The sequence below is a fragment of the Salmo salar genome, chromosome ssa10 (assembly GCF_905237065.1).
Source record: "Salmo salar chromosome ssa10, Ssal_v3.1, whole genome shotgun sequence".
Taxonomy (NCBI): Eukaryota; Metazoa; Chordata; class Actinopteri; order Salmoniformes; family Salmonidae; genus Salmo; species Salmo salar.
Genome location: NC_059451.1, coordinates 108,668,643 through 108,692,476, shown reverse-complemented (window position 1 = coordinate 108,692,476; position 23,834 = coordinate 108,668,643). Strand labels below are relative to the sequence as shown.

At 43.2% G+C, this 23,834-nt stretch overlaps 1 protein-coding gene across 15 annotated transcripts in view; it reads left to right on the top strand.

Annotated features, from left to right (window-relative positions):
- ppfibp2b (PPFIA binding protein 2b) overlaps positions 1-23,834 on the top strand; it is an 87,454-nt gene that overhangs the window by 58,191 nt on the left and 5,429 nt on the right. For 11 of the 15 annotated variants that reach the window (XM_045688381.1, XM_045688384.1, XM_045688382.1 and 8 more), the window contains 18 exons: positions 3,899-4,096; positions 5,365-5,457; positions 13,088-13,199; positions 13,557-13,589; positions 14,156-14,217; positions 15,080-15,155; positions 15,711-15,817; positions 16,043-16,110; positions 16,383-16,457; positions 16,796-16,856; positions 17,142-17,177; positions 17,561-17,690; positions 19,034-19,169; positions 19,414-19,542; positions 21,531-21,681; positions 23,035-23,146; positions 23,266-23,354; positions 23,496-23,618. In XM_045688381.1, the coding sequence (XP_045544337.1) occupies positions 3,899-4,096; positions 5,365-5,457; positions 13,088-13,199; positions 13,557-13,589; positions 14,156-14,217; positions 15,080-15,155; positions 15,711-15,817; positions 16,043-16,110; positions 16,383-16,457; positions 16,796-16,856; positions 17,142-17,177; positions 17,561-17,690; positions 19,034-19,169; positions 19,414-19,542; positions 21,531-21,681; positions 23,035-23,146; positions 23,266-23,354; positions 23,496-23,618 (1,791 nt within the window). The remainder of the gene's footprint in view (positions 1-3,898; positions 4,097-5,364; positions 5,458-13,087; positions 13,200-13,556; positions 13,590-14,155; positions 14,218-15,079; positions 15,156-15,710; positions 15,818-16,042; positions 16,111-16,382; positions 16,458-16,795; positions 16,857-17,141; positions 17,178-17,560; positions 17,691-19,033; positions 19,170-19,413; positions 19,543-21,530; positions 21,682-23,034; positions 23,147-23,265; positions 23,355-23,495; positions 23,619-23,834) is intronic. The other 4 variants (XM_045688385.1, XM_045688379.1, XM_045688380.1 and 1 more) reach the window with 4 other exon arrangements.

The window sequence follows — 23,834 nt, the reverse complement described above, 5'->3', positions numbered from 1 at the left end:
GTGGTCTCAGTGTGGTCTTTCAGTGCCTTTACCAGCTTCATGACCCACCTGTTGTTCTCTTTGAGGCTGGCTGGGTAGAAACCACACGTGGAATGTTTATTTGATGTTGCACAGACCACAATGTGCTCTAATGGGTCAGCAGGCCTATGTAGAGCTGTCAGATACTTCAGGAGAAACATGGACTTGGCATGAAGAGAATTATATCTCTATAACCTTGAGAATAGCAATTCACAAGTAGCCTCACTTTCAGTCTTAGAAGTCACATGGCTGGAGAAAAAAGACTACAGGAGTAGTGAATGAAGGATTTAAGTTAAAATGGCATAAACATGTAGGTCTGTAGGTTCACTTTGACACATTTATATGACCACTCCAAACCTATAGGTTTACAGTAAAGAGAAACAGGGGATCTCCATAGCCTAGGACACCCCAACGGGACACCCCAACGGGACACCCCAACGGGACACCCCAAGAAGATCAAACACTCCCCCCAGACAGACAGGTGGCCCCCCAGACAAGCTGTAAAGTTCCCCTCACAGGAGCACCTCCTCTGTAGGTCTGTCAAAGCCCTGGTCATCCACTGACTGGTCACCATTTTATAACTTCATTAGGAACTGCCATGACCAGACCACCAGCTCTCAGTGGATTTATGCTCTAGTGTGTTGGGCTAATAATGGGCATAAGTCTTCCAGTTACTGTGAACAGTTACAATAATATTAGAAGTACAATTGTAACTGTTCACAGTAACTGAAAGACATATGTCCATTATAAGAGCTTATACAACTGTTTGATTGTTGATATTAGTTCATCATATTAGTTCTTCTGACTGTATTCAGAGCTAAGTCAGACACGTCCATGTGCTTGCTGGATTCCACCTAATGTTATGTGTTGCGTCATCCCTCTGGAGAAGGGTTAGGCATGACCACATGCAGTCAGCTCAACTCCAATAACCTGACCAACTACTCCAAACACCCCAGTCCAGTTCACCAGCAACAGCACCTCCGCCTCGCCTCTCCTCAATGAGCCCTTTGTGCTGCTTTGTTCAGTGTATTACACCCAGCTGCTCTCAAATGGCACTGTAGCATGCCAATGTAAGACCTTGAAAAAGAGGGGAGGAGAGGAGGAGAGTCTGACTTTTCTGTGACGTTGGCAGTGTTTTGTCTGTCTGTCTGTCTGTCTGTCTGTCTGTCTGTCTGTCTGTCTGTCTGTCTGTCTGTCTGTCTGTCTGTCTGTCTGTCTGTCTGTCTGTCTGTCTGTCTGTCTGTCTGTCACCAGAGCCTCAGCCCTGTAACAACCCCCAGTCTGTCTGTCACCACAGCCTCAGCCCTGTAACAACCCCCAGTCTGTCTGTCACCACAGCCTCAGCCCTGTAACAACCCCCAGTCTGTCTGTCACCACAGCCTCAGCCCTGTAACAACCCCCAGTCTGTCTGTCACCACAGCCTCACCCCTGTAACAACCCCCAGTCTGTCTGTCACCACAGCCTCCGCCCTGTAACAACCCCCAGTCTGTCTGTCACCACAGCCTCAGCCCTGTAACAACCCCCAGTCTGTCTGTCACCACAGCCTCAGCCCTGTAACAACCCCCAGTCTGTCTGTCACCACAGCCTCACCCCTGTAACAACCCCCAGTCTGTCTGTCACCACAGCCTCAGCCCTGTAACAACCCCCAGTCTGTCTGTCACCACAGCCTCAGCCCTGTAACAACCCCCAGTCTGTCTGTCACCACAGCCTCAGCCCTGTAACAACCCCCAGTCTGTCTGTCACCACAGCCTCAGCCCTGTAACAACCCCCCAGTCTGTCTGTCACCACAGCCTCAGCCCTGTAACAACCCCCCAGTCTGTCTGTCACCACAGCCTCACCCCTGTAACAACCCCCAGTCTGTCTGTCACCACAGCCTCCGCCCTGTAACAACCCCCCAGTCTGTCTGTCACCACAGCCTCAGCCCTGTAACAACCCCCCAGTCTGTCTGTCACCACAGCCTCAGCCCTGTAACAACCCCCCAGTCTGTCTGTCACCACAGCCTCACCCCTGTAACAACCCCCAGTCTGTCTGTCACCACAGCCTCAGCCCTGTAACAACCCCCAGTCTGTCTGTCACCACAGCCTCAGCCCTGTAACAACCCCCAGTCTGTCTGTCACCACAGCCTCAGCCCTGTAACAACCCCCAGTCTGTCTGTCACCAGAAGATCTGGCCTTGTGTTAAATGAAATGGAAGATTTAGTGTTGTGGATGTCCGCTGCCCCAAAAGGTGATTTAGAGTCTGATAAGCAGGGCTGGAAATTACCAGAGACACAGAATCTCGGCGGGGCCTGAACTAGAGCCGCTGACAGACAGTGGGGCAGATGAGAAATGGCAGCGTGCAGACGTGCAGGCTGTGTTCCAGACATTCTGGTGAGCAATCAACTGCTGAGCGCAAAAATACGCTGGAGACATTTGCACAGCAGATCGGACGTGAGGGGCACATCGATGTGAAATGAAATCGCTATCTGATTCAGAATCTGGCCATGACATGAGCACATTTCTGTAACTGTTGGTAACAGTGACATTATGCAGAATATCAAGTGTATTGACAGAGAGGGAAGCTTGTGGGTTTACCATGTAGTGTACACAGCCTGTCGGGTCATGTGTCTCTGACCTCGTCCCATAAATCCATGATATCCGGGCGGAGCGGGACTCCACGCCGGTTGCGGTGTCATGGTAACCTGAAGCCAGTCTGCATTTGTTTCATCCACAACACTAGGCTAGGCTTCATGCACCATGGGGGAATGGCAGAAATTCACTTGGAACATCCAACAAGGGCAAACACATTCACCCCGGAGACCTCCCCTCGACTACCAAGCTCAGAGCATACAGCTATACATAGAGGGGGATGTGTATCATCAGCTGTACTGTCAGTGTAACGTCAACTGGGACTTTCATATGAAACTTCCTCTGTCCACAAGCCAGGCATTTCTGTCAGCGTATCCAAGATTAGGACATTAAACCACCAACCCACCCCCTCCCTTCTCAGGGAATGGATTGCCCACTTTTTCTACTCTAATGGAAGATTCCAAACCATAAAATCAAAGTTTGTTGCCTTTTAACTTGTTGGTATCAAACATACACTTCAGTTTAATTCTAGTTGGCCAAAATGTTAATAATATAGTTAGGAATCTACTTGCTGTCCTTAATCTTCGAAGCCTTCCAATTCCTCAGGGAAGTAAAGGTATCTTCTGGCCAGCAGCCAGATAAGCCAGTCTTTACATTTGCACTTTGAGAACTTGAAATTTTCCGTATTGACTGACCTTCATGTCTTAAAGTAATGATGGACTATCGTTTCTCTTTGCTTATTTGAGCTATTCTTGCCATAATATGGACTTGGTCTTTTACCAAATAGTGCTATCTTCTGTATACCACGCCTACCTTGTCACAACACAACTGATTGGCTCAAATGCATTAAGAAGGAAAGAAATTCCACAAATGTACTTTTAACAAGGCACACCTGTTAATTGAAATGCATTCCAGGTGACTATCTCGTGAAGCTGGTTGAGAGAATGCCAAGAGTGTGCAAAGCTGTCATCAAGGCAAAGGGTGGCTACTTTGAAGAATCTCAAATATAAAATACATTTCATTTGTTTAACACTTTTTTGGTTACTACATGATTCCATATGTGTTATTTCATAGTTTCGATGTCTTCGCTATTATTATACGATGTAGAAAATAGTAAAAATAAAGAAAAACCCTTGAATGAGTAGGTGTGTCCAAACTTTTGACTGGTACTGTATATACTGTACCTCTTATTTTAATGTATTTGTTTTACGAATATAAAAACAAAATACCCACAGCAGTGCATATCATTTGGAACCTTTTTATTATTATTATTATTCCTTTTTCTGTTTTGTATTTTCTTCTCCCTCTCTCAGTGTGTGGTAAATCTGATAAGCGAGCTCCAGGAGCAGATGTGTAGGTTTCAGGAAGAGATCCACACCCGCATCATGGAAAAACGGGCCATGGAGGCCCAGGGGGAGAGTGGTGCCCGCGAGGCCCACGACCAGAGCCCTGACGTGGGCTTGGGTGGTTCTGATGTGGAGGAGTTTTGCTGTCGCTGTGGAGGACAGAATGTAGGCAGTACCCATGGACACGCTACCCCCCCCCCCCCCCCCCTCTCTCTTAACTACCGTCCTCCCTACCCCTCTAGATTCCTCTACTGGGTCTAGTACTTAACGCTTCTCTTTACAGTGACTGAAGTCTCTACCTCTACTACTACAATGTGTGTGAATCCTGTGGTTTTTAAGTGTACTGTTTTCCTCCATATCCGGGTGTTTTTGTTTTTTTTGGGGGGTGTAGATCAGCTTTAATATTGCAGATAGATTGTGGCTTCCATCAATGTAATTGTCTGCATCATTTCCAATCCCCCATTTTTTTTTGTAAATGTATATATAAAATATCCGAGTGTCTCAAACTCATTGTAAGTGGTGTGGTGCGTTTGCATGACCGTGGTTCACCTTATTAATGCAATCAAGGTTTACTGGTCACTGTGTCCAAATACTGGGCTTGGTTGATGGCTTATGCTCCTACCCTATCTCTAAACATGAGATAAATTCAAATCTATCTACTTTAGTCACTTTTTCAATGTTCAAGTTTTTTATGATTTGATGAAATTGTCCAAGAAACATTATATCCTTGTGCCAGTTTGTTTCAATATTCAGCCTTGACATAACTTTTTTGAAGGGACCTAATGGATGCTGAAGCAAACTGACTGGTAATGTCCATAAACATTGTTCCTTTTGAGGAGCCTGAGCCATCACTACTGAGTACAGTATAGTGCAGGGGTATTCAACTCTTACCCTACGAGGTCCGGAGCCTGCTGGTTTTCTGTTCTATCTAATAACTAATTGCGCCCACCTGGTGTCCCAGGTCTAAATCAGTTCCTGATTAGAGGGGAATCACCCACCTGGTGTCCCAGGTCTAAATCAGTTCCTGATTAGAGGGGAACAATAAAAAAAAATCAGTGCAACTGGCTTCGAGGTCCAGAGTTGAGTTTGACGGGTTTAGGGGCTGACTGACTGGTCACATGTTAAAAGGGTCATCTGCTGCCTTTCCTGGGATGTGGAGCTTTATATGTATTAACTGCACAGTGTTCTGGCTGGGATCAAATTACATGGGTCAACATTTGAAAACTTCCCTTCTACGTTTTGGTGTAACATGTTCATTTATAAACTAAGAGAACAATGTTTATATCCAACACTGGTTTTTGACTGGATAAGTTGGTGTTTTCGTGCAGAAGGCACAGTGAAGAGCATGGTGTTTTTGGTCTGGAGATTTTGCATCAAAGGGACACAGTTATTTTCAATTAAAAACGTTACAACATGTTCTGTGTTATTGACAGGGCTTACTGCAAGAACTCAGGTTCCTCAAGAGTAAAGTGGATGTGCTGGAGGGGGAGAAATCGCAGTATGAGAGAAAACTAAAGGCCACGAAGGTAAAAAAATAAAAAATATCAGGAAAAAATCTTGTTATAACTTTTGCTTTCTGTCACAGTTTTGTTTTACAGTTCTTTATCTGTCAGTTTAGTTTATTCACATGGCACTTTAAGGTGAGACCCACTTTAGTTGGTTTTATAGCAAATTGATATTCCTATTTCATTTGAAAACATAATTGCCTCAATTTTACTTTGTTGCTCTTGGCAACTCCAATTTTGGAGGTAAACTTTGTTCCTATCTTCCAGCTTACTTTCCACCCATTCTGGCTTTCTCTCCCTCTAGCTCTCTATCTCTTACTCTCTCCATGTGTGTTACCAGTCGCTCATGACCAAACTCTCTAGCCTGAAGGTCACTGTAGAGCACACTCAGGTGGAGAAGCAGCACTGGGAGGAGCAATGGCGGACCGCTCAGGTGCCTCGTCTTCCTCACCCTAATCCCTCTTTCATGCTGACTACTCCTTCTCCTTCCTCCTCTGCTCCTGATGTTCTCTGCCTCCACCTCACTCTGCACTTGTCCCTCTTCCTCCTCCTCATCCTCCCCTCCTCTTGTTAACACCATGGTTGTGGAATCTCATTCACCCAATCCCTCACAGTTTCAGGTGGTTCTACTGAGATCCTGTGAGTAGAGTTTACTTGGAGTATTGTCATCTGTATGACTAGACACTGTACGGAATCCATATGAGGAACACTGTCATTCCTCTGACAATGTTCCTCATATGGGTTCCATACACATTTCTATTTTTAGTTAAATAATGGGTAATTATACTGAACAAAAATATAAACACAACATGCAACAATTGCAACGATTTTATGAGTTACAGTTCATATAAGGAAATCAGTCAATTTAAATAAATTAGGGCCTAATCTATGGATTTCACATGACTGGGCAGGGGCGCAGCCATGGGTGGGCCTGGGAGTGCATAGGCCCACCCACTTGAGAGCCAGGCCCACCCACTGGGTGGGCAGGCCCAGCTAATCCGAATGAGTTTTTCCCCACAAAAGGGCTTTATTACAGACAGAAATACTCCTCAGTTTCATCAACTGTCCGGGTGGCTGGTCTCAGACGATGTGGTGAAGAAGCCGGATGTGGAGGTCCTGGGCTGGCGTGTTTACACGTGGTCTGCAGTTGTGAGATCAGTTTGATGTACTGCTAAATTCTGGTGGCCTATGGTAGAGAAATTAACATTCAATTCTCTGGCAACAGCTCTGGTGGATATTCCTGCAGTCAGCATGCCAATTGCACACTCCCTTAAAACTTGAGACATCTGTGGCATTGTGTTGTGTGACAAAACTGCACATTTTAGAATTGCCTTTTATTTTCCCCAGCGCAAGGTCCACCTGTGTAAGGATCATGCTGTTTCATCAGGTTCTTGATATGCCACACCTGTCAGGGGAATGGATTATTTTAGCAAAGGAGAAATGCTTACTAAAAGGGATGAAAATTTGAGCACAAAATTTGGGAGAAATAAGCTTTTTGTGCATATGGAACATTTCTGGGATCTTTTATTTCAGCTCATGAAACATGGGACCAATACTTGACATGTTGCGTTTATATTTTTGTTTAAAATATTCCTCCAAAATAAGGATATGTACATTTGTTTTCTATATCTATGGGGAGAATAAGGAAAAAAATATAAAAACAAACAAATAGAGAAAAGGGACGAGCGAGACCAAGCGAACAATGCTTTTGACATTGACTCAAACTGACAGCTCAATCTTACTCCCCCGTCCTCTCCGACCAAGAACTAATAATACAGAACATAGCATGCTCCAATTGCTATCTGTTATTCAATGTACGGGTTCTGCAGAAGTGAGCTGAAGGGGGTTGAGGGAGGCGATACGTACATGTCTCAGGCTGCAGACAGACTGCCATGTTTAGAAGATCTATCTATACTCTGTGCTCATCCAGAGGAGACGGCTCACAAGTGTTTGTTTGTGTGGGCGTGAATGGTAGATGATCGACTCTGAGACTTCCAACCATTGAGTTCACTGACCAAGTGCATGACCCTCTATAGGAGTCTCTGTGGTCATTGACTACCACCCACAGGCTTCAGGCAGTTAAGCCAGAATGGTCCTAGGCAGGCAAGCAGGCAAACAATCACCGTACTGACCTCCATGCTTCCCCATATTTTATTATTGGATTAGTGAGGTTCCCTTTTTAATGTGCATGTGGTCTATTGGGTTTGTACCAGGGGTTGGAACCGGTTCAGGGTACAGAACCGAAAAACTGAAAATAACAAACTTTTTTGAGGAACAGAATCAGAACCGGGAACGAAAGTGATCTATACTGTTCCAGAACAGAACTGTTTTAAAAACATGGCAACTGGATAATAACGTTATTTTATGTTCCGTGCATTTTCTTCAGTCTCACAAACTCAAGGCGCCTATGCAAAGCACTCACTCTGTCACTCAGAAACTTATTCCAGTGTCTGAAAATCTTTGCCTACACATGCACACACACTGGCAATCTGCCCCTCCTCTTCCGAAGCTTAGGCTACTGTAGCCTACTGACATTAAGCGTGATTCAGAAATTAGGGAGAGATTTTTAATTTGAGAAGAATGGATTCCATTTTTCAATGCTAGTTATGGGTACTATATTTATTATATTTCACATTCGATTTATGAACTACAAAAAGGTAAGACGTGTTTTTAATTCTGGTGCCACTCTGCACACACTGTTAGCTAGCTCTGGTCCAACTTTAAGCCAGCGCTCGGAAGTTCAAAGACATTCAAAGTTCCTCCATAGAAGCTTCACCTCTGTAGGTATAATTCTGTGGGCCTAATTCAGATCATGTATTTCATAACAATGCCCAGCGCGCCAAGCCCTCTCTCGCTCTCTCCCACCTGTAAAATTTGGCTCCCAGCTTGCAATTAGGAATCGGACCAGAAGCGACCGGAACTGATTGTATTGGCCCGGAATCGGGTGTCGGACTCGGCCCGGAATCAAAATGAATGACTGCCCAGAATCGTCGACATCTTTCCAGAATCCTGATGCATATTTAAATAAATGTGTACAAAATTACCACGATTTAGTCATTTGAAATATGACTATTATACATTTTATACATAGAAATTATACCCATCCACAAAAAAAAAAACATCTTGTGTCAGAGGAAACAGCATACACCTGGTGACTGTGTATGCACCTAGCCCGCCACAGGAGTCGCTACAGCGCAAAAGGACAAGGACATCCCGGCCGGTCAAACCCTCCTCTAACTCGGACAACGCTGGGCCAATTGTGCCTCGCCTCATGGGTCTCCCGGTCGTGGCCGGCATGGGTCTTGAACCAGCATCTGTAGAAACTCAGTTTGCACTGCGATGCAGTGTCTTAGACCACTGCACCACTTGGGAGGTTCTATCTGCAAAGTTTTTAATGCTTATTTATTGCCTTGCACAAAGTATCAAAATACTACACAGGACTCTTAAAGAATATCATTTAAATGTTAATTGTATTTTTTTTATCACAGAAACAATGAGGAAAATATGGAAAAAATAAATAAATAATGAAATGTTAATTATATAAAGCAGCAGGTGTAATCATCTGCCAGAGAGTAGCCCCAATCGGCCCGAGCCCCAAGTAATACATTAGGGCCAGATAACTCTCACCGGAATCAGCCCGAGCCCCAAGTGATACATTTGTGCCAGATAACTCACACCGGAATCGGCCCGAGCTTAATCCCCGCATCCTGGCCATAAGTAATACTGCCGAAGGCGGCCCAGACTCGGGCCATATGACGTCGGCCGAGTCTGACTCTCATCCGAGTGCCCCAACTCTCATCCGTAATCGGCCCAGATCCACTGTGCTAGCTGGGCTGCCTATGCTAAAACAACTATAGCATGCCCACTCCATAGCAAGCTGCTCCATCCGCACTAGTTGGTGAAGTAATTTAATGTTGAGCTAATGTAAAAAAATATATATATGTATTTCAGAGGTTTAGAAAGGAACAATATAAATCTGTAGTTTTTGGGTGGTTCGAACAAGTTCAAAACTTTTATTTTGCTGGTCAAAACAGTAAAATGGAACAAAAAATGGTTCTGTTCTGAACGATTGTAAAATAATTTCAGTTTCAACCCCTGATTTGTACTGCAGTGTACTGCTCTCATCCAGCCTCATTCTCTATTTCTGTCTACTACTGCGCCTTATTCCAAGCCCCATTGCTCAACCCTAACCCTTTGTGTTACCAGATAAGGATTGCTGCCCATGTCTATGTGTGGATAGTTATCTTGTGTTTAAAGTTTTTGACTACAATAGATACAGAGCTTTTTATTGACTTCAAACTGAATTGATCAGTATATGTTTGTCCTCCCTATGACACTAAGGACCTAATCAGGAATTATGCACCACACCCCTCTCATGATTTTCCTAATTGAGGAAGACATCATTGCCCTGTCACCTTGGAACTACAGTGGGGTCTAAAATTATTGGCACCCTTGATAAAGATGAGCAATAATGACTGTATAAATAAATAATTCAAATTCTGAGCTACACTACATGACCAAAAGTATGTGGACACCTGCTCGTCGAACATCTCATTCCAAAATCATGGCCATTAATATAGAGTTGGTCCCCCCTTTGCTGCTATAACAGCCTCCACTCTTCTGGGAAGGCTTTCCACTAGATGCTGAAACATTTCTGGGGGGACTTGCTTCCATTCAGCCACAAGAGCATTAGTGAGGTTGGGGACTGATGTTGGGCGATTAGGCCTGGCTCGCAGTCGGCATTCCAATTCATCCCAAAGGTGTTCGATGGGGTTAGGGTCAGAGCTCTGTGCAGGCCAGTCAAGTTCTTCCACACCGATCTCAACAAACCATTTCTGTATGCACCTCGCTTTGTGCACGGGGGCATTGTCATGCTGAAACAGGAAAGAGCCTTCCCCAAACTGTTGCCACAAAGTTGGAAGCACAAACTCGTCTAGAATGTAATTGTATGCTATAGCGCTAAAAACTGGAACTAAGGGGCCTAGCCTAAATTATAAAAAACAGCCCCAGACCATTATTCCTCCTCCACCAAACTTTACAGTTGGCACTATGCATTGGGGCAGGTAGCGTTTTCCTGGCAACCGCCGAACCCAGATTCATCCGTCGGGTTGCCAGATGGTGACGCGTGATTCATCACTCCAGAGAAAGCTTTTCCACTGCTCCAGAGTCCAATATCGGCGAGCTTTACACCACTCCAACCGATGCTTGGCTGTGCGCATGGTGATCTTAGGCTTGTGTGCGGCTGCTCGACCATGGAAACCCTTTTCATGAAGCTCCCGATAAACAGTTCCTGTGCTGACGTTGCTTCAGAGGCAATTTGGAACTCGGTAGTGAGTGTTGCAACTGAGGACAGACGATTTTTACATGCTACGCGCTTCAGCACTCGGCAGTCCCATTCTGTGAGCTTGTGTGGCCTACCACTTCGCAGCTGAGCCGTTGATGCTCCTAGACGTTTCTACTTCACAATAACAGCACTTACAGTTCAGCGGGTCAGCTCTAGCAGGGCAGAAATGTGATAAACTGACTTGTTGGAAAGGTGCTATCCTATGACGGTGCCATATTGAAAGTTCCTGAGCTCTTTAGTAAGGCCATTCTACTGCCAATGATTGTCTATGAAGATTGCATGGCTGTGTGCTCGATTTTATACACCTGTCAGCAGCGGGTGTGGCTGAAATAGCCAAATCCACTCATTTAAAGGGGTGTCCACATACTAATGTAGATTTAGTGTATATTGTATGCAAAAAAAATTGGGGAAATTATATTACTGGGTACTAATACAATTGCTCAGAGAAAGAGATTTTGTTTAACAGGTAATAAAAAACATCTCATGAAGTTAGGGTTAAAATTATTGACACGCCTAAAGATTCATATATATATAAAGTTTTCAGAAGATTAGTATTTGGTCTCATATTCCTATCACACAATGACTACTGTACATCAAACTTGTGACTTTACAAACTTGTTGGATGCATTTCAGTTTGTTTTGAGTTTGTTTCAGATGATTCTGTGCCAAATGGAAATGAATGGTAAATAATGTCTAATTGTGTAACTTTTCTTATTTATTTACCTAGGCAAGTTAGGTAAGAACAAATTCTTATATACAATGGTGGCCTACCACAGCCAAACCCAGGTCAATTGTGTGCTGCCCTATGGGACTCCCAATCACAGCCAGATGTGATACAGCCTGGATTTGAACGAGGGACTGTGGTGATACCTCTTGCATTGAGATGCCATGCCTTAGACCTCTGCGCCACTCAGAAGCCCTTTTATTGTAAATAAGAATATAATATGTTTTTAAACACTTCTACATTAATGTGGATGCTACCATGATTACGGATACTCCTGAATGAATCGTGAATAATGATGAGTGAGAAAGTTACAAAGTTACAGTGGGTCAGATATCATACCCACTAACCTCCCTGTTAACTGTGGCCTTAATTGCCTACCATCTGTAAGCTGTTAGTGTCTTAACGACTGTTCCACAGGTGCATGTTCATTAATTGTTTATGGGTCATTGAACAAGCATGGGAAACAGCGTTTAAACCCTTTACAATGAAGATCTGTGTGAAGTTATTTGGATTTTTACGAATTATCTTTGAAAGACAGGGTCCTGAAAAAAGGCAGTTTCTTTTTTTCCAGAGTTTGTCATGGAACGAGCAGATGTTTGTACATGTTTGTACACTGTAATGTTTGTACACTCAGTGTAATTTTCCCCCAAAAATGTGCCTACAATATAACTCAGTATTTGAATGATTGATTTTATACAGTCATTATTGCTCATCTTTATCAAGGGTGTCAATAATTTCAGACCCCACTGTATATCTGTATGAGACTAAGGGCTCTATTCAATCCGCATCGCGGAAGTTCAGCTTTACAGCTTGATTTAAATTTAAAGGCAATGTTCCCGCTTTAGTGGAGACTTTATTCAGGGTAAACGCTGCATATGTCATCTCAATCAGAAGTTACCTTTACATTTCTATCACGTAAACTGTAACGCTTCAGCTTTACTGACTGCATAGAGCCCGTAATGTCATTATCAAATCAAACTTTATTGGTTGCGTACACAGATTTGCAGTTATCGCATGTGCAGCAAAATGCTTATGTTTCTAGCTCCAACAGTGCAGTAATACCTAGCAATAAAAAACAAAACACATGTAATAAAAATGAAATAAAAACAATTCAAGAATATCAGAACGAGCAACATCTATACACATAGTGGTGTGTATAGACAGTATGGACAGTATATGAATAGAAAAGGTGTGTACAGCAATAGTTATGGGATGAGCCATGACTAGAATACAGTATATACATATAAAGTGGGTAAAATAGTATTTAACCTTTTATTAAAGTGACCAGTGTTCTATGACTCTATGTACATAGGGCAGCAGTCTCTAAAGCATAGGGTAGAGTACCTAGTGGTAGCCGGCTAGTAACACTGACTAAAGTTCAGAGCAGTGTTGACTGTTTAACAGTCTGATGGCCTGGAGATAGAAGCTTTTTATCAGTGTCTCGGTCCCAGATTTGATGCACCTGTCAGTCTCCATCTTCTAGATGGTAGCGTGGTGAACAAAGCCATGGCTCGGGTGGCTTTGGTTGTAGACATGCAGTATTGACTTGGATCACTCCATTGACCATGACCCTCTCTTTACAGGTGGAGATAGCAGACTTACAGCAGATACTGGCTTCCAAAGACTCTGAGATCGAGTGCCTTCAGAGCCAGCTGGTCTCCAGAGGCCCAATGACCAATGAGAATCCAGAGAGAGGTAACCTTACCTGTCAAACACACATCATACATCATCAGTAACAAACACCAGGGGACTGACTACTTGAATGCATAGTGTCATTAATACAGCTGGTACACCTCAAACTAAATATCATCTACTAATGCTTATTCTACTGTCAGAGCAGGGGGAAACTTTGAACATTGACATTTGATAATACGAACTAATGATACCAATTGAACCCAAATTATGGTTGTTTCGAGATTGAATTTGACATTAAGCTAGTCATCTGCATGTGTGATGTCAGGTATGGTGCCTCATTCAAATAATACCTAACAAATGCCTTCTCTCTGCCCCCTCCACTGTTGTCTCTTTACTTTATGCTGCCCCCTGCTGTAGTGGAGGTCTTTAGGAGACTGCTGACAGACCAATGTAAGGCTCTAGTCTGACTAAGCTTGTGTAATTGTGGCCCTGGTGCAATTCTGCTCCGCCGTCACTGCCTCTCTGTTCTGCTGTCTAATCCATGCTGTCATGCTGTCATGTCTGTCACACCCATTCCATCAGCCCTGGCAGCTACAAAGGAGGAGAAGGGTGAGGAGGGGAGGGAAGCTCTGACACATCCTCCTCATACTCACACTCATGAGAACAGTCACTCCTCTTTCCCATAGGGCTGTTCATTTAGCTCTCGTTTTGTCACCTATGAAGCTAAGGTCTCTAGGCCAAACATATGAGCCCTGTTCTATTTCAGAATTTAAAGGTGCAATCTGCAATATTCAGGATAAAGCTGGCCAATTGTCATTTCAGTTAATGACATACCCATTGAAAAATATAACTTATAAATGCCTCATGAGCTCATGATTACAACTTGATTCAGGGGTGGACAGGGACCAGAAATCGGCCCTGGCATTTTCTTCCTTAAAGCCCTTACACCAACTCTTTTTTTATAGATTATTACTCTCATAATTCACAATATATTTATTTATTTTTTCATTTTTCAGACCAAGAATTCCAAAGGTTGAAAATGGGGATGGAGTCTTTGTTAGCGGCAAATGATGAGAAAGTATGTTTTAAAAACTCTGTTGAATAGTGTGTATATTGTGTTATTTAACTGATAATGCCCAATAAGCCGGTGTTTGGAGGATATGTTTGTTGAGGGTCAGCAAACCGTGCCAATATATCCTCCAAACACCGGCTTCGAGGCCTTTATCACTTTTATACAGGTTACCAACATATTCAAATAATGATTGACATATTTTCATTAAAACAGTTGTTTTGATTAATTTATTCATACTATTTCATCCTTCCACAATATATAGTTCCAACACAAATCTAGGGTTGCTACCCAAGCCGGCTGGTCGTTCGTTCTATTGGTTCAGTTGCCAGAGACACGACCCAGTCGTTCAGTCTTTTTATTCTGTATCTATGGACTCGACCCAGTTGTTCGTTCTAAATGTTCCAGTGCCATACTGCCTGGCAACGTTCTTATCCCTTTCTAGCTAGCCAACTACAGCTAACTTACAGTCATGTCAAACATCAAAAAGAATAACAACAGTAGCTGCATTTGTTTAAGCTGTTTTGTAGTGACATTGATTTGGACACATCCATAACAATGAGCTAATGAGGCGCGATTTTGTGTGGCATAGAAATGTGCTCTCTCATCAGGACACTGTTGTTCAACAACACAGCTAACAACACAGCTAACACAATCACTGGATTGCGCAGTCAGATGGAACAGAGTAAATAGGCATTTTAACGTCATAGATTTAGCCGGTGGTAACTTGTGGAATAGACACCGGCTGGAATGCGGTTTTAACCAGCATTCAGCATTTAGGATGAGACCCACCGTTGTATTAACATATTGTAATTTGTTGAAGTTGTACAAAGTGAAGGTATGTTATTAAAATCCTCTCTATGTGTGTCAGGACCGTCACATAGAGGAGCTCACTGTTCTCCTGAGACAGTACAGGAAGATGAAGGAGGTGATGGCCCTCGCACAAGGTAATACACACTTACTGCTTCTACACACTCACTGCTTTTATACTGTGCACACTCACTGCTTTTATACTGGGCACACTCACTGCTTATACACACGCACTCTCAGAGGTAATAAACATTCAAGTATTTTTCAAACAAGCTTTGTAAATAATTCAAAGAATGTTGAAGTTGGTATGCATTGAATGATAATGCTTAAGGGTCATAGCACTGCATTACCCCTTTGTGTGTGCGTGTGTGTGTGTGTGTGTGTGTGTGTAAATAATTCAAAGAATGTTGAAGTTGGTATGCATTGAATGATAATGCTTAAGGGTCATAGCACTGCATTACCCCTTTGTGTGTGTGTGTGTGTGTGTGTGTGTGTGTGTGTGTGTGTGTGTGTGTGTGTGTGTGTGTGTGTGTGTGTGTGTGTGTGCGCGTGTGTGTGTGTGTGTGTGTGTGTGTGTGTGTGTGTGGTGTGTGGCATGTATGTATGTGTGTGTGCGCATGTATGTATGTGTGTGTGCGCATGTATGTATGTGTGTGTGTGTGTGTGTGTGTGTGCGCGCTGCATGTGTTTAGTGTCCAGTGAGAAGCTCCTTGTTGGCAGCAGTGAGGAGGAACTGAGCGGGAGTCTGAAGATGAGAGCCCTCACACATAAAGCTCATTCCGACATCATCCGTTCAGAGGTAAGAGACCTCTACGTGCTCCTCCTCTGGGAACCACTAAACACAGTACTACTACAACCTGCATTTCTCAAGTACTCAGTGCTTGTGCCTGCCTACTCTTACATATTTTCATAGAATAGAACTAAAGCACTGAGAAGTACTACACTCCATACCTCTGCGCTCACATACCGTACCCAGTACCTCTTGGTCTAAAGTGTGTCCTCTGTGTGATCTCTCCCTATCCAGATGTCTTCTAGGTGCTCCTCTCCTCTGTTAAGGTCGTCCTCGTCCTTCCAGAAAGAGCTGAACTCTAGGTAAACAAACAAACAAAAAACACTGACTCCACACATGGAGGAAGAATTCACCAACAGCTTTGTATTGTTGTTGCTGTTGTTGAAATGACATGTACTTAGGAGAGGGTGACCAAACGTGCATGAAGGGCATATGTAACCCTGGACAACCCCACACACACACACACACACACACACACACACACACACACACACACACACACACACACACCTTTTGCTCCAGCCGTGCTCCCTCAAGTTTACTGTGTTCTACTGGACCTGTCCCTCTGCCACAGTATCCAGACCTCCCTGGAGACGTCCATGGTGATGGTCTCCCCGAGCGATGCTGGCTGCTTCCACAACGGACAATGGCAAGTAGAACTGAGGCTGCATGGGTGTGACAGCCAGGCTGCTCCTTGTTTTGGTTGTCTTTTAATTAGGGGCCCGCTAAAGTGGCTGTGAGTGACCCTGTCACTGTGATGTCCCCGCCTGGCACAAACAGCCCTCTCAGACCCCTTCTCCTGTAGAGCCCAGTCTGTCACATCACATTACCCACAATCCCTTCTGGGAGGTAGTGCCACAGACCACAAAGAGCACCAACTAAGAGTTTCCAACTCTTAATTCTACTCTACTGAACCCGTAACTCAAGTTAAAATACTTTACTCTTGTAGTGCAAGTTGGGTTTCAATGTTGTTGTTTTTCTCGATAGGTCCCAACCACAGATGCTTTCAAGCAGCCTGGAGGAGTTACAAAGCGGATTGTTACCAAAGGTTTCATGATTTTGTTGTGTTTTGATTGAACTTTAAGACTGTAATATATCCATGTTAGACATAAAGCATGTGCTTCATTTGTATTTGACCAAACACATTAGAAACATTATGCGTGCTCTAACAGCAATACATAACCAATACGCTTCTGATGACTGTTAACCTAACAAAAAGTGCTAATCACAGTGCATTCTCACACTCTTGTTGTTTAGTTGATACTGTCAATACATCAGTCTACTAACAGTGTGTGTCTTCTCTTCATTACATGCACGGTCCCCCCTCCTGTAGCATGTAGTGGGTCAACCAGTTGAAGCGGTTTCAGAGGTATTTTCCACTGAATGATCTCACCAGAGCCGCTAACCCTTAACCCTTAACCTCTCACAAGCTGACTTTATCCTAGCTGACCTGAACAGAGCCAAGGGTTGACCTGAAACTGTCAAATGTAGTAGCGATCATACTCTCGATGCCTCTAAGGCTTATGAAACTAGCCTTTTGTCTGTTGTTTCTTGAACACTAGTGACTCCAATGGCAATCCAATTGAATTTACAGTGATATTGTCATGAAAGGAAAAAATATCAATCTGATTCTAGTGTTCTGTAATGTACAATAGTCGCAGTTCAACTGAAATCAAATGTCAACAGATGCCATTTAATTGAATTTTGAGTAGACTCGTGACTTGCCTGTAACCATGGTTCCCCCACTTACAGAATCGGCACATGGAAATGAACAAATATCAGACCCTACCAGGGAAGCTGTCTCGACCTGACATGAATGGGGATCAAGCCACACCAGTCCAGCTGTCCCCTGACGATAGCGAGGACAGTGAGTTGAGCCTAAGTAAGTTACATCTTAAAACACTGCTACTTGTTGTTTTTATCAAACAGCCTACTAGAATGTTTCAAACAACAAATAACAAAATCTTCCTAAATAATTATAAACTGGTTGGTTCAAGCCCTCAATGCTGATTGGCTGACAATAAAAAAATATATATTTTGACTGCTCTAGTTACTTTGGTAACCAGTTTATATAGCAATAAGGCACCTCGGGGGGTTTGTGATATATGGCCATTATACCACGGCTAAGGGCTGTGTCAGGCACTCCGTGTAGCGTTGTGCCTAAGAAAAGCCCTTAGCCATAGTATATTGGCCATATAGCACACCCCCTCGGGCCTTATTGCTTAAATACACTTCTATGGCTTGTTACAACAATGGCACTGTTTCACTATTCTCTCATACTGTGGTGGGTTTGTATTGGGGCAGCTATTCTCCGCATTCTCTCTCACTCTGTACTAATCTTTCACTTGGTTTGCTGCTGTTCTGTTTCTCCTGTCCTCTTTTTTTGCTTTGCGTGGCTTTCTGTTTGTGTTATGGCTGAAGACCGCTGCAGGAGTGCCAGCGCTCCAGCTTTAGGTACCGTGCTAGTACTCTGGCAGAAGCCCCATGCATGTCAAAGCACCAAGCCCCTGTTTTCACTATGGATTAAAGTTGTGACTAAACTCCAGCCTGTGCTGGAGGGTGTAAGACCCTCAGTGAGTCAGAGAGAGGCGTCTCGGATTATGCCTGACCCTTTTTTTTTCTCAAATAAATGAGTGGTGTTGCAGTGCACCCCTCCCAAAGCTGACTACCCTCAAAAGCAGGGCTACTTAGGTGATGTCACGTGTGGCGAGGGTTGCTTGCACAGGGATAGACCTTGTCTGAACTGGCATAACCATCCACTGTAAACAACTATAGATGCAACATGATAACCCATTCGCCTCAGGCTGTAATTTAATTTCCCTGTGTGAAATATTTTTATTGAATATGCAAAAGAGGAATTTGTCTTCAAAGATTTTAATTGGCATCCGCTAAGACAGCATTTAAATTGCATTAAGCACTCTGTATAAACACTTTGTGACATCTGCTGATGTAAAAATGGCTTTATAAATACTGAAAATGTTGGAGCGCACAAACAATGTTAATGCTTTCCTGTTTCACTTCACACTGGGCTAACCTTTGGCATGATCTATTTGAAATGTGTGTGTCCTGCATAGACCTTAAATGTAGGCCCTAAAGAATGAAATAAATACAGTGTCCCTTAACCTTTGCATGACTTACTTTCATGAAGAGAACAGTAGGGAAATTATTGAAACAGTTTGAAATAGTAGTACAGTACTTATTTAACATAATCTCCTGCTCTCATAGGAAAGTCAGAGAGACTGGATGAGTCCACGCAGTCGGACCTGTCCCCCCTGTCGTCTGGAGTGGACTCAGGAAAGCAGTCTCCTGTCTCCCCAGATAACAAGAAGAACCACCTGGGCATCAAGAAACTCTGGGGGAAGTGAGTACCTGTACAGAAGACACACACACACACACACACACACACACACACACACACACACACACACACACACACAGGAAGGGCACACTGCTGAATATCTATTCAGAGATATTAATTCAGAGCCTAATGGTATAAATGGGAGATATCTGATACAAGTCATCCTGGGTAGAGGAGGTGGCCTTGCAAAGGTACTGTGTAATTCTTAGTGAATGGCTAATGATGTATTCTATCTCCTCTACCCTAGGATTCGCAGGACCCAGTCTGGCACCCTGCAGAGAGAGGACCTTGAGCCTGGAGAGTTTAAGAGGGGGGGACTGAGAGCCACTGCCAGCCCTCGTCTGGCCCGGACAGGAGAGACATTGACCTCTGCGTGGTATGGGACAGACAGTATCACAAAATACATTTATACAGTGTATCCTCTTAAAACCTCTTACATCTAGATGTTCCGCTAGCGGAACACCGCTCCAATATCCAATGATAGGGCGTGGCGCGATTTACAAACTCCTCAAAAATCCAAAAACTTCCATTTTTATTTTACACCATTTTAAAGACAAGACTCTCCTTTATCTAACCACATTGTCCGATTCAAAAAGGCTTTACAACGAAAGCAAAACTTTAGATTATGTCAGGAGAGTACCCAGCCAGAAATAATCAGACACCCATTTTTCAAGCTAGCATATAATGTCACAAACACCAAAACCACAGCTAAATGCAGCACTAACCTTTGATGATCTTCATCAGATGACACACCTAGGACATTATGTTATACAATACATGCATGTTTTGTTCAATCAAGTTCATATTTATATCAAAAACCAGCTTTTTACATTAGCATGTGACGTTCAGAACTAGCATACCCACCGAAACTTCCGGTGAATTTACTAAATTACTCAGGATAAACGTTCACAAAAAACATAAAATTATTTTAAGAATTATAGATACAGAACTCCTTTATGCAATCGCTATGTCCGATTTTAAAATAGCTTTTCGGTGAAAGCACATTTTGCAATATTCTGAGTAGATAGCCCGGCCATCATGGCTAGCTATTTTGGCACCCACCAAGTTTGGCACTCAACAAACTCAGATTTACTATAAGAAAAATTGGATTACCTTTGCTGTTCTTCGTCAGAATGCACTCCCAGGACTTCTACTTCAACAACAAATGTTGGTTTGGTTCCAAATAATCCATAGTTATATCCAAATAGCTGCGTTTGTTCTTGCGCTCAAGACACTATCCGAAGGGTGACACGCCGGCGCGTATCGTGACAAATAAATGCAAAATATTCCATTACCGTACTTCAAAGTGTCACGTCCTGACCAGCAGATGGAGCTATTGTATTAGTTTTGGGGTCAGGACGTGGCAGTTTTGTGTGTGAATGTTTGTTGGTGATTGGGACTTCCAATTGAAGGCAGGTGTGTTGAGTTGCCTTTGATTGGAAGTCCTATATAGGTGTGTGTGTTTTTCTTTGGGGTTGTGGGTAGTTGTTTTTGCACTGCGTTTGTATAGCCTGTAAAACTGCTGCTGTCGTCATCTTTATTGTTTTGTCAGTGAATACTTTACTCCTTTTTTTAAATTAAAACCATGAGTATTCACATTCTCGCTGCGCCTTGGTGCTCTTGTCTCCAGTACGACATTTTCCGTGACGAGTACGACATTTTTTGTGACACAAAGCATGTCAAACGCTGTTTAAAATACATTTTTATGCGATTTTTCTCGTAAAATAGCGATAATATTCCGACCGGGCGACGTTGTTTTCGTTCAAAGACTGAAAATGTAAAATGGACTCTTCATGTGCACGTGCGCACCCGTTTCATTGTTCTCAGATCGACCACTATCCAAATGCGCTACTGTTTTTCAGCCAGGGACTGCAGAGTCATCATTCAACGTTCTGGCGCCTTCTGAGAGCCTATGGGAGCCTTAGAAAATGTCACGTTACAGCAGAGATCCTCTATTTTCCATAAAGAGTCTATAGAAGGCCAAGAAATGGTTAGAGAGGGCACTTCCTGTATGCAATCTTCTCAGGTTTTGGCCTGCCATATGAGTTCTGTTATACTCACAGACACCATTCAAACAGTTTTAGAAACTTTTGGGTGTTTTCTATCCAAATCAAACAATTATATGCATATTCTAGTTTCTGGGCAGGAGTAATAACCAGATTAAATCAGGTACGTTTTTTTATCCGGACGTGAAAATACTGCCCCCTATCCTAAACATGTTAAACATGTGCATGTGACAGAGAATATACAAAAAAGCCAAAGTATTTACATTTAGTCATTTGGCAGACTCTCTTATCCAGAGTGACTTACAGTTAGTAAAAATGTTCCAGTCTTGATGATCCAATTGTCTCTCCTCTCCTGCAGGGATTTGAAGACACCCTTCTCCAAGTGGACTCCAGAGCAGGTCTGTTGCTGGCTAGAGGAGAGTGGGCTGGACCAGTATGTGATTCTGGCCCGACATTGGGCCAACAGTGGGCAGACCCTACTCTCCGCCTCACCACAGGACTTAGAGAAGGTATAGTCCAAAAAATTACCCAGCTTACATATTTGGTTTACAGAACATTGTTGGAAAGTTATTTGTCAAATAAGCAAAGGAGATCCTTCAGGGAACATCATTGTTTGGACGCAAAGGAGCTCCTTCAGGGAACATCATTGTTTGGACGCAAAGGAGATCCTTCAGGGAACGTAGTTGTTTGGACGCAAAGGTGATCCTTTAGGGAACGTCGTTGTTTGGACGCAAAGGAGATCCTTCAGGGAACGTAGTTGTTTGGATGCAAAGGAGATCCTTTAGGGAACGTAGTTGTTTGGATGCAAAGGAGATCCTTTAGGGAACGTCATTCTTTGGACGCAAATTAGATCCTTCAGGGAACGTAGTTGTTTGGACGCAAAGGAGATCCTTCAGGGAACATTGTTGTTTAGATTCAAATGAGATCCTTCAGGGAATGTTGTTGTTTGGCGGCAGATTAGATCCTTCAGGGAACGTAGATGTTTCGACGCAAAGGAGATCCTCCAGGGAACATCGTTGTTTGGATGCAAAGGAGAACCTCCAGGGAACATCATTGTTTGGACGCATAGGAGATCCTCCAGGGAACATCATTGTTTGGACGCAAAGGAGATCCTTCAGGGAACGTCGTTGTTTGGACGCAAAGGAGATCCTTCAGGGAACGTCGTTGTTTGGACGCAAAGGAGATCCTTCAGGGAACGTCGTTGTTTGGACACAAAGGAGATCCTTCAGGGAACGTCGTTGTTTGGATGCAAAGGGGATCCTTCAGGGAACATCGTTGTTTGGATGCAAAGGGGATCCTTCAGGGAACATCGTTGTTTGGATGAAAAGGAGATCCTTCAGGGAACATCATTGTTTGGAATTAATGGACATCCTTCAAGGAACATCGTTGTTTGGATGCAAATTAGATCCTTCAGGGAACGTAGTTGTTTGGATGTAAAGGAGATCCTCCAGGGAACATCATTGTTTGGACACAAAGGAGATCCTTAAGGGAACGTCGTTGTTTAGATGCATCATTCTCATCACCATCTAGTTCTATCTGTCTAGTTCTCAAGAAGCCATTTCGTTCCTCCTTTCACGTCGTCATGTTGCTGGACTTTTATCTTTGTTGGTTTTAGCAAGTTTGGAGCTATATTTCACATGTAGCTTCACTCATTGTTTCTATTTTACAGGTTCCCGCACCAAATGTCATACCAATGTATGCAGGACAAACTATTTTGTTTGGATCGTAATCACAATTGTAAAATAGTGTGCAAAGTGATTCCAAATCTAGTCATTTCCAAAACTGTCAATTCCAGCACTCATCTTGTAGAAAGGGATTGTGTTCATAACCTGGATTAATCTTAATCTTAATCTTGGTATCAGGAAATGGGGATTAAGAATCCACTGCACAGGAAGAAGTTGCAGTTGGCCCTCAAGTCCTTCAGCACCAAAATGACTGAGAAATCCTCTGAACTGGACCACATCTGGGTCACACGTATGTATCAGGACACAGTAGAGGTCATCAACATATTCACTCAACATTCAGCAAACTTGGTGCTGTATTCTGTATAATCAATCCGGCAAAATTGGTTGTCATGTTGTTTATCCTCAAAGGTTGGCTTGATGACATTGGTTTACCTCAATACAAGGGTCAGTTTCACGAGGGAAGAGTGGACGGCAGAATGATTCAGTACTTGACAGTGGTAAGTACATTCATTGGTTTTCATTGTAGGCTTACTAGTTTTTGTCTCACTGTCTCAAGGGACTTCCTTTTTAAATACAGCTTAAATAAATAAATACAAATTAAGAAAACGTGAAAGACTTCTATTTGATGTTTCCCTCAGAATGACCTCTTGTTCCTGAAAGTGACCAGTCAGCTCCATCATCTCAGTGTGAAGTGTGCTATCCACGTCCTCCACGTCAACAAGTTCAACCCCAACTGCCTGAAGAGAAGACCTGGAGATGAGGTGAGACGTGTGTGTGCACATTTTATAGGAGGTTTTCTGTTTACACAATATATACAGTTGAAGTCGGAAGTTTACATACACCTTAGCCAAATGCATTTAAACTCAGTTTTTCACAATTCCTGACATTTAAACCTAGTTACAATACCCTGTTTTAGGTCAGTTACCACTTTATTTTAAGAATGTGAAATGTTAGAATAATAGTAGAGAATTATTTAT